This window comes from Rosa chinensis, chromosome 4 (genome assembly GCF_002994745.2).
Source record: "Rosa chinensis cultivar Old Blush chromosome 4, RchiOBHm-V2, whole genome shotgun sequence".
Taxonomy (NCBI): Eukaryota; Viridiplantae; Streptophyta; class Magnoliopsida; order Rosales; family Rosaceae; genus Rosa; species Rosa chinensis.
This window is the reverse complement of record NC_037091.1, coordinates 66,929,538-66,938,156: the sequence shown is the minus strand read 5'-3', so window position 1 is coordinate 66,938,156 and position 8,619 is coordinate 66,929,538. Positions and strand designations below refer to the sequence as shown.

Sequence of the window (8,619 nt, the reverse complement as noted above, 5' to 3'; positions counted from 1 at the left end):
TCCGGCGACCAGTGACTTGATTCAGGCGGCCGGTGACGGGGCTCTGGCGAAGTCTCCAATGGTTTCTCTCTCTCTAAGTAACAAAGGGGTGAGGGTAAAATGATATTAAAAAAATCTCTAAAAATTGGGTAAATGGACAAAACCCTTAGTTTTTATCTATTTGCCATGATGGTAATCAATTGAAATAGGTTCAAAACACGAGCTTTATATGAATATAACAAATTGTGTCTTTCTATAAATATAATTAAAGTTGATTTTGATTTAAAGTTTGGAGTATGAATAAACCAAAACTATGGCTAGCCAATTAGTAATGAGTAATGAGTTTATTTTGTGCATTCAAAATTGTGTTTTTATTTTTCTGAACTAATTTTTTTTTAGGATTTTGAATGAATTTTTGTCTATCTCCTGAAAAAAAGGGTATATTTTTTTTCTCAGGTATTATTTGACCGGTTACTCATGTATTTTGTTACGATGAAAGGAGCGGTGAGGATTTCATAGCCAACAAAACCCAGCAAGAATGGACTAAACCCCAAAAGCCCCCCACCCCCAGGTCTGCGTCTGTTGGAAAGCAAAGCAAAGCAAAGCAATGGCGGGTGTTACTAGTACGAAGCAGAGTGAGGCAGCCGAGAAAGTCGACTACCGCAACCTGCCCTGCCCCATACCCTATGAAGAAATCCACCGCGAAGCCATGAGTTCAGTATCCTTCTCTTGAACTTGCCACCATGCCTTCTTCTTATCTCTCATTTCTTATCCATTATCCCCCCTTTGCTCCTTTCAATTTTATTTGATCACTCCTATCTAGTTCGATCATGCTCTACACATCTAGTTGCTGGATTCTACATTGGAATTTCATGGAATAACAAACAAAAATTAGAGTAGGAAGATTTCAGTTTCCCATTATTTTGGGGGCGGGCCTCTAATTCTACTGAATCAACCACTACCTTTGTTTTTGCTCTAGCTTCTCAGTATTAGTATTTTGCTGTTTGCATGGCAGTGTCTTTAAAGCCAGACCTTTTTGAGGGGATGCGCTTTGACTTCACCAAAGGACTAAATCACAAGTTCTTCCTTAGCCACAGGTCAGTCTTCTCTTATGCATTACATATTCTTTTTATTTATTTATTTATTTCTTTCTTGGCTCTTTTGATCTCCCTCCTATCAGTGTATTCATGGGACCTACAACCATTCCTTCTCAAACTCCTGAAACCATAAAAATCCCTACTGCTAACTATGAGTTTGGTGCAAATTTCATAGACCACCCAAAGGTTGGTAGCCGCTACCACGACTACTTGTTCGTTCACAAACCTCTGATCAAAATGGTGGAAGCATTCATTTTTGTTTTTACACTTTGGGGTTTCATTTTTCAGTGCCTGCTTTCTGGGAGAGTAATGACAGACGGAAGACTCAGTGCAAGAGTGAAGTATGACTTGAGTGACAATTTCACTTTGAAGGCTAATGCTCAGGTCAAATTTTGTTGGTTTCATTTTCAGACTACTCTTCCTTTGGTTTTTTGTTTTTGTGTGTGTGTGTTTAGAAATGTGTAATTAACTGAGATTCTTTTCCCTTTCCAGCTTACAAATGAGCCACACATGTCTCATGGCATTGTCAATGTTGATTACAAGGTCAGATCAATCACTCTTAACATACATATGTATTATATATTCTGGCATTTTAGTTGTTTTCTGATCCTTATATAAACTAAAGAATTGCAAGTGCCGACGTCTATTTTAAATTAATTAAAGTATCATGCAGAAATAGTTTACACTGTGGTGCTAGAAGTATATCTTCAATCTTCCATGCATCTCCTCTATAAATGTTTTCAAGAAAGATATCTATTATCTCCATATCTATCGTTCTTAGAGTTGGAACTTGCTGTCTTGATCACTGTATTCTGTTCTTATCTTTTCAATTACATGTTTCTGTTGTTCGGAAAGGACCTAGTGCGATAGGGCACACCAGCTTTGTTATATGTCAAATTAGGTGTAGGAGTACATGCTGATTCTCGTTTGTGATATGATGTTCCCAGTGATGACATTTTTATTTTTCTTTGTACAGGGTTCAGACCACAGAGCCCAAGTTCAGATGGGAAATGGGACCCTAATTGGGGCGAATTACGTCCAGGTAAATCATGTACTTTTCCGTCTCCTCCAGACAATATAGAAACTGGTACCAAACAATTTGATTTTGTGCACATGTATTGCAATAGGGGTATCCACTTATCTTGAAATAATCTTAAGAGTTCCATATCTAAACAATTGGGATGTTTTTAAACTAAGCCACTGCAGATGCTTTATTCAAATATTCGATTAGAGACAAGAATTTCTGATTGAACTTGCTTATACTTGTGCAGTCTGTGACTCCACATTTCTCTTTGGGTGGCGAACTATTTTGGGCTGGTCAGCATCGAAAATCGGGTATCAGTTATGGGGCACGATTCAACACTGACAAGATGGTATTCCAGCTTGGTTATTATTCCAGCTTTGAAATTACTATCTTAGGTTTTGCTGGTGCTTTCTTGGTTTCTTAGTTTCAGTTTGTTTTTTCCCTTCAATTTATTTCTGTGTTTTTAAGGGATTTAGAGTTAGGACATTACCCCAGATCCCAAATTGACCTGTTTTATGTCAATAAAAGTCTGTTTCTAATTAAAAAGTAAATTGCTTTATGTTCATGGGGTGCTCAATGTTATATCTTTAGGTTGCTACGGGGCAGGTTGCTAGCACTGGAATGGTTGCATTGAACTATGTCCAGCGAGTGTCTGAGAAGGTAAGGAAATCTGTATTATTCTTGTGTTGTTTATAGGTCAGTTATTCTACTGTCTTAATTATGCAGGTTTCACTAGCATCAGACTTCATGTACAATTACATGTCAAGTGATGTCACAGCAAGTTTTGGCTATGATTACATTTTCAGACAGGTAGATTCTGCTACTGCAATCAGACTATTATTTTTTCAGTTAATGGTTAAATTTGCAATTTGTATTGGGTAGAAAGTACTCACCTGAGTTAACCTGCCCTTCCCAAATGAAAGGTGGCATTAATTGATTTTCTTGCCTTGTTATTAACAGTTTCCTTGTATATATCACATTAACCTTGATTTGCAGAATGGCAATCACAAAATGATATACATATATAACCAATTTGTTTTGCTTGTTTCAGAGTCGTATTAGAGGAAAGATTGATACCAATGGCTGCACAGCTGCTTTTCTGGAAGAGAGATTAACTATGGGTCTTAATTTTATTCTTTCTGCAGAGGTGAGAAACTTACTTGTTTAAGTCTATACTCGAGTGTTTTAATAGAATAGAATCATTGAGAAGGAAATATTTTTGAACTGAGATCTTGATTATTCATGTGCTTGTGTGTCAACATACAAACTGAGATTCTTTTTTTGTTTCATTATTCCTACAAAATTGATGTAGAAAAGCTTTGTCTAGGTGCAATGAAACACAAAATCAATCTTGTGAATTGAAATTTCATTTGAGTTTGTCAGCAGCCTCCTGCATCTTTGAATTGTGTAGTTAGGCTGTATGAGATGTTTTTCCATCAACCAGTGCCATCAGTTATGCTTTAAATACTTGTTGCAGTGGCTTCCTTACTGTTGCTACACCGAGATATTGAGGATGTGAAGCTGAATCTTCTATGTAGGAGATTTGCTAACCCATATGCTTTGACGTTACAGTAGATGCTTCATGTTGATCCTTTGTCTTCAATGAATAAATCTCCATAATCTTAAACCTCTGAAAAATATAGGCTTTGAACTTTAATTGTTGCCATATTGGGTTTGCTGCACATGTAGATGTGATGGAGAGATGAATCTTTTCCTGCTCTAAGTTATATTTCCTAACTTCAGAAATGTCTACTCTGCAGATAGATCACATGAAGAAAGACTACAAATTTGGGTTTGGGATGACAGTTGGAGAATAGATATAGGCTGTGAATCTGTACTCCCAAATCTTATATGAGGGGAGGTATTCTGGCATTTTTCCCTTGGTCGAGTTACAGTTTTGTGTAGAGGAAGAGGTTCTCAAATAGCCAAATTCAATTTGGGTTTAACATACTTGTGTGATATTCAGGAAGTAGTCTGATAAGTGTAGTGTTATGTGGCAAAAGATTTTCTTGGTATCTATATTGTTCAATTTTCTCCATCTCCGGGAGTTCATTATGGTTTCCTTTTCTGCTGGTATTCACTATTCCAAGGAAAAAAACGAAAGGGAGAGCAAAGTACTACTCTCAACATTGTAAAGTTTGTTTGTGTTTTTTTTTTTTTTGGGTTAAAACAAACAATTAAAAGTCCAAAATTCCAAATGATATATTGATTCGTAAATCAAGGAATTGTAAAGAGTAAATCACCCTACATCTATTATGATAAATTATAAATCAAGTGATTGTGTGGTGGTAAACAATGTTTGGGCTTGTAGCTTTGTTTTAATTGGGAGGGCCTAATAGCAAGGACGGATCAACTAGATTTTGAGGGCATAAAAGAGCTACCAGCGACGTAAGAAAGAGATAAGAGAGAGAGAGAGAGATGAATAGGAACAAGGGGAAGACAAAGACGAAGACGAAGAAAACGGAAAAGGATGAGGTTGAAGAGTTGCTCCAAGCAGCACAGGACGATATGCTGCTCGGTCTATCCGTAGACTCTCACATATCCCGCCTTTCTGACGTGGACCGCCGTTTCCAGGCCCTCAAACTCAAGTCTCCGACTCCACCTAAAGTTGCCGATGCTAATTCCAGTGCGCCTGCTGTCACATCGATTCAAGTGGATGAAGAGCTCAAAGCAGTCCTCGGAGATGACCTGTCCACCAGATTCGCAGCTCTCAAGGCCTCAGTGCCCATGCCCTCCTCTTCTTCTTCCATCATCGCCGCCAGCTCGGCATTGCACGACGACGACGACGACGCTGTTGATGAAGATGATGAAGTTGAAAAGTTGATACGGTGGGCCAAGGACGCCGCTCGCCTTGACCCTTCTCCACCCTCCGACGATGAAGAATGACCATGGACAGAACGCATCATCAATTTGAGGCTTCAGTGCTTTTTCTGTTTCTGTGTACTTCTGTTTCTGTGTATCAGTCTTTTACTTTGACGGGTGAGACTGGCTTTGTTTGGTTTACACCAAAAGCATACAAGCATACATTCTTCTTTGATTATAACAACATCAAAATTGAACTCCATTTCAACTGCTAACAAATGAGGATCACAATTGTTTTATCTAGTGTAGTAGACAACTGACAAGTAAGTGGGAAGGTTCTTCAAATTAGCCACCATTCTGAAAAGCAACCCCCAAGGATGAAGAGCACTTTGGAATCCCACCAAACCCAGTTGGTGTTGCTTGAGTTTCAAGAATCAACTCCTTCCATTCTAACTCATTCCATATACATATATTTAGGAAAGAAACAAAAAATCAAAATCAAAACCAAAACAAAGATTTTGAATCCTATCCAATTTGTGGCAGTAATTAGGTAGTCTGGAAATATGCAACTAAAAGAATAGGGCACAATAGGCTCTGATGGTGGTTGAATATTAACGGAACTCGTCATGGAACCCATAGTCCTCTTCATCATCATCATTGAAAATGGCGCTGTAAAATACATATGGGTTCTCAATCATCTCGCTCAGTGACAAGCCCCCATCTTTATTTGTATCTGCCTGCAAGGTCACAAAAGTGATACGACAATACAATCAATTATCAAAGCTCATCCCAGAGTTAGCAATTCATACTTGGCAGCAAGCACATCACAACCAGAGCTATCTGTATAATTAATTGCAAGTTACTTATAATAAATGCAGAATGCATATGATAAACATTACCAATAGAACTCTTTCTTCCACATACAGCAGGACTTTACAATACATCATCTTCCCATTTTTCATACCCTTCTAAGCTTTACCTATGCAACACCACATCTTTACCGTGGAACTTCATCTGTTACAGTCACTATGTAAAGGTTCCTTTTCTTTTTTCCTCTCTGATATCTCTAAAGAAAATCAAAGGAAATTTTTTTGGGTCTGAAAACGTAGACTTTGGCTGTCCTAAATATTGGAGATCTTGGCAATATAATTTGCACCATACTTATTTCTCGAACTGTTTTTCAACAACCGCATGATTGATAGCTGATAATCCCATCTTATAATGTTGAAATCTACTGGCAAAATGATGACAAGAGAAGTAAAACAGAAAACAAGGGAAGAAGCGCTCATAACTTCTCGAATACAAAACAAATAAGCTGCTATTCCTCAACCACTATAAACTGCTAGCAAATTTCAAAGCCATATGTACTTCAATATGGTTTTTAGAAGAAAAAGAATTCTGATATTCACAGATCCCCAAAACCCACTTTGCGGACCTGAGCTCAAAACTGGAGCCTCCTTGCAGAGATAAATAAATAAAAAATCATTTAGCGTTTAGACTACAGCTTCCTTTAGCTTTGAATATGGCATGGTTCAAAGAAAATCACTAAAATTTTGATAATTCCCTGGCTGCATACTCATGAAATAAAACTTAAAACGATGTCAATTTCACAATTAAGAATATTATTTGATCAATTTACATATATGAATCATCAGCGTACATCTAGAGGACATAGCAAGCACCGACTGACAGGTCACAGGTCCGTTAAAACCAAGAAAGAAAATACTTTTTATTAAAATGAATACCTGTGATATGATGTAATCTGCTTGTTGTTTCGCATAGTAATGTTCTGATGGATGTATTTTTCCAATAATGGGAAGCAACTCAACATCTGACAAGTATCTATGAATAAAAGAAGGCAAACCCAAGTAAATAAATAATAGTGAAAAGAAAACCCTCAAGTAGCTCAGAAGAATTACACATGATAATAGCAATTACCCGTCACCATCTTTGTCAAGCTGTGCAAACAAAGTTTTAGCCGGGGCCTCCATCAAATCATCAGACTGATGTGTGGAATTGTGATCTTCTTCATCATAGTTCCTCACCAAATCAAAGAGGCCATGGAAAAATTCTTTGAAGTTAATCTTTCCATCTTTGTCTGTATCCCTCTCTCTGAGGAAGCAAAGGAATGAGCAACCAATTAGACAAGCTAGGAAACCATGTTGGAATGAGATCAATTCAAATGACAAATGAAGTGAACTTTACTAGAAAAATGAATCAGCCATTTTGGAAGTCAACAGAGAAAGTTACTTCGACATGAACCACCCATGAACTGGAGTTTTTTTTAGTACAAGTAAACACAGAAGTTTGAGAGTTGAAGCAAAAGACTTTTCAATCAAGTTACTTTCAATGGCTGGTCCTGAGGTGTACCCCAAACTACCTGCAAACTTATGGTGTGCCCTGAACTATATCTTTACAAGCAGACATGAGCCACATGGATACTAGACTTCCAAAGAAGAGAAATAATAACATACCTTACTTCCTCCTTGCACAACCACTGAAGTAGCTTTGGGTTTTTGCTGTCAGCCGGGTGCAGGAAGCTAGAAAAAGATGAAGGAGAAAAAGCATCAAGATGAAAGAAGTAAGTTGAAAGAAAGAAAGAAAGAAAGAAAGAAAGAAACAAGTAGAACGCACTCATTGAACTCAGTTAGATTGAGAAGACCATCTCCATCTGCATCTGATGCATTAAAATGCTCTTCTTTCCACCAGCCCATATCATAGCCAAATGAGTTGTTATCTGATACATGGTTCCTTTTTAATTATATGATTGGCAACATATATATATATATATATATAATAGTGGGGAAGGAAGGAATGAATTGAAATAGAGAGCTACCTACCTGCATTCTGAACCCAGCTAGGGGGTTTGTACTCTTGGAAGGAAACAAAGCCGTCACGATTCTTATCATGAAGCTCCATATCCCTCTGAGTCCTATGCAAAACTTCCCTCTGAGCCTGGTTCAGGTTCCAGAGAGTCAGCTCGTGCTCGGTGATAAAGCCATCGACGGGGTCCACATCGACCTTGGGGAACAACAAGACCAGCCTGTTGGTGACATTGAACTTGTCCTCGTCATTCAGGTAGTCCTCGGCGTCCATGAAATCCTCCCACTCGGGCTGGGACTCGGCGGCGGGGGCGGAGTCGTGGTGATCCAAATCGAGGTCGAGGTCGAGGTGCTCCTTCTCCCACTTGCGGTCCTCGCGGCGGCGCTCGATGTCGGCGACGAGAGGGTCGAAGGGGATGGGATTGTGAGAATGGTGGAGGGGAGGAGCGAAAGTGAAGTTGGAGCGGAGCTTGAGGCGGCGGTGGCGGTGGTTGGCGGGTTTCTTGGGGGACCAGGAGATGAGAAGCAACACCAGGAGAGCTATGGTGATGTATATCAATACCGACGCCCTCCCCATTTCAAGATTTACTTACACTAAGTAATCAAATCAAATCTCTTTCTGTTTTTTTTTTTGAAAAATCAGGAATGAGTGTTTAAACACTCAAAAGTAGAATAGAGTGAGAGGTAGATGATGCGGAGAGTGTTTGACTGATTGGACTAGGTCTCTCTGAGAGGAGAGTCTCTACTCTGACCAAGAAGAGAAGAGATTCTCGAGAAGAGGAGAAGTTCTCGTCTGAAAATCTGAGAAAAGAGAAGAGGTGTCGTCTGCGAGTCGGGATCTGCTTAGTGTTTGTTTGTGTATGACACCTGTTTTCCGTCTCCCGAACGAACTTTA

The 8,619-nt window shown here is 38.9% G+C and overlaps 3 protein-coding genes across 3 annotated transcripts; 2 read left to right on the top strand and 1 right to left on the bottom strand.

Annotated features, from left to right (window-relative positions):
• Positions 1-506: 506 nt before the first annotated feature.
• Positions 507-4,138, top strand: LOC112197914 (mitochondrial import receptor subunit TOM40-1). The gene is made up of 11 exons (XM_024338880.2): positions 507-692; positions 995-1,076; positions 1,160-1,262; positions 1,365-1,460; positions 1,569-1,619; positions 2,053-2,118; positions 2,348-2,449; positions 2,692-2,760; positions 2,827-2,910; positions 3,152-3,247; positions 3,861-4,138. Exons 1-11 carry the CDS (start codon positions 587-589, stop codon positions 3,915-3,917), a joined length of 912 nt encoding a protein of 303 aa, XP_024194648.1. The 5' UTR covers positions 507-586; the 3' UTR covers positions 3,918-4,138.
• A 252-nt stretch (positions 4,139-4,390) lies between these two features.
• Positions 4,391-5,162, top strand: LOC112197915. Its single transcript, XM_024338881.2, has one exon. The coding sequence runs from the start codon at positions 4,519-4,521 to the stop codon at positions 4,984-4,986; it is 468 nt and encodes a 155-aa protein (XP_024194649.1). The 5' UTR covers positions 4,391-4,518; the 3' UTR covers positions 4,987-5,162.
• On the bottom strand, positions 5,138-8,601 carry LOC112197913 (calumenin-A). Its single transcript, XM_024338877.2, has 6 exons — positions 7,743-8,601; positions 7,537-7,639; positions 7,377-7,442; positions 6,841-7,014; positions 6,648-6,744; positions 5,138-5,639 (listed from the first exon to the last, which is right to left on the bottom strand). Exons 1-6 carry the CDS (start codon positions 8,299-8,301, stop codon positions 5,514-5,516), a joined length of 1,125 nt encoding a protein of 374 aa, XP_024194645.1. The 5' UTR covers positions 8,302-8,601; the 3' UTR covers positions 5,138-5,513.
• Positions 8,602-8,619: the final 18 nt, after the last annotated feature.

What these genes read in the sequence shown, in the direction of transcription:
- LOC112197914 (XM_024338880.2), top strand. Translation starts at nt 587, where the DNA reads ATGGCGGGTGTTACTAGTACGAAGCAGAGTGAGGCAGCCGAGAAAGTC. An exon ending in TTGTCAATGTTGATTACAAG is followed by an intron (nt 1,620 to 2,052) that starts GTCAGATCAATC and finishes TTCTTTGTACAG; the next exon opens with GGTTCAGACCACAGAGCCCA. An exon ending in TTGGGGCGAATTACGTCCAG is followed by an intron (nt 2,119 to 2,347) that starts GTAAATCATGTA and finishes ATACTTGTGCAG; the next exon opens with TCTGTGACTCCACATTTCTC.
- LOC112197915 (XM_024338881.2), top strand. Translation starts at nt 4,519, where the DNA reads ATGAATAGGAACAAGGGGAAGACAAAGACGAAGACGAAGAAAACGGAA.
- LOC112197913 (XM_024338877.2), bottom strand. Translation starts at nt 8,301, where the DNA reads ATGGGGAGGGCGTCGGTATTGATATACATCACCATAGCTCTCCTGGTG. An exon ending in TAGCTGGGTTCAGAATGCAG is followed by an intron (nt 7,640 to 7,742) that starts GTAGGTAGCTCT and finishes ACCATGTATCAG; the next exon opens with ATAACAACTCATTTGGCTAT. An exon ending in AATCTAACTGAGTTCAATGA is followed by an intron (nt 7,443 to 7,536) that starts GTGCGTTCTACT and finishes ATCTTTTTCTAG; the next exon opens with CTTCCTGCACCCGGCTGACA.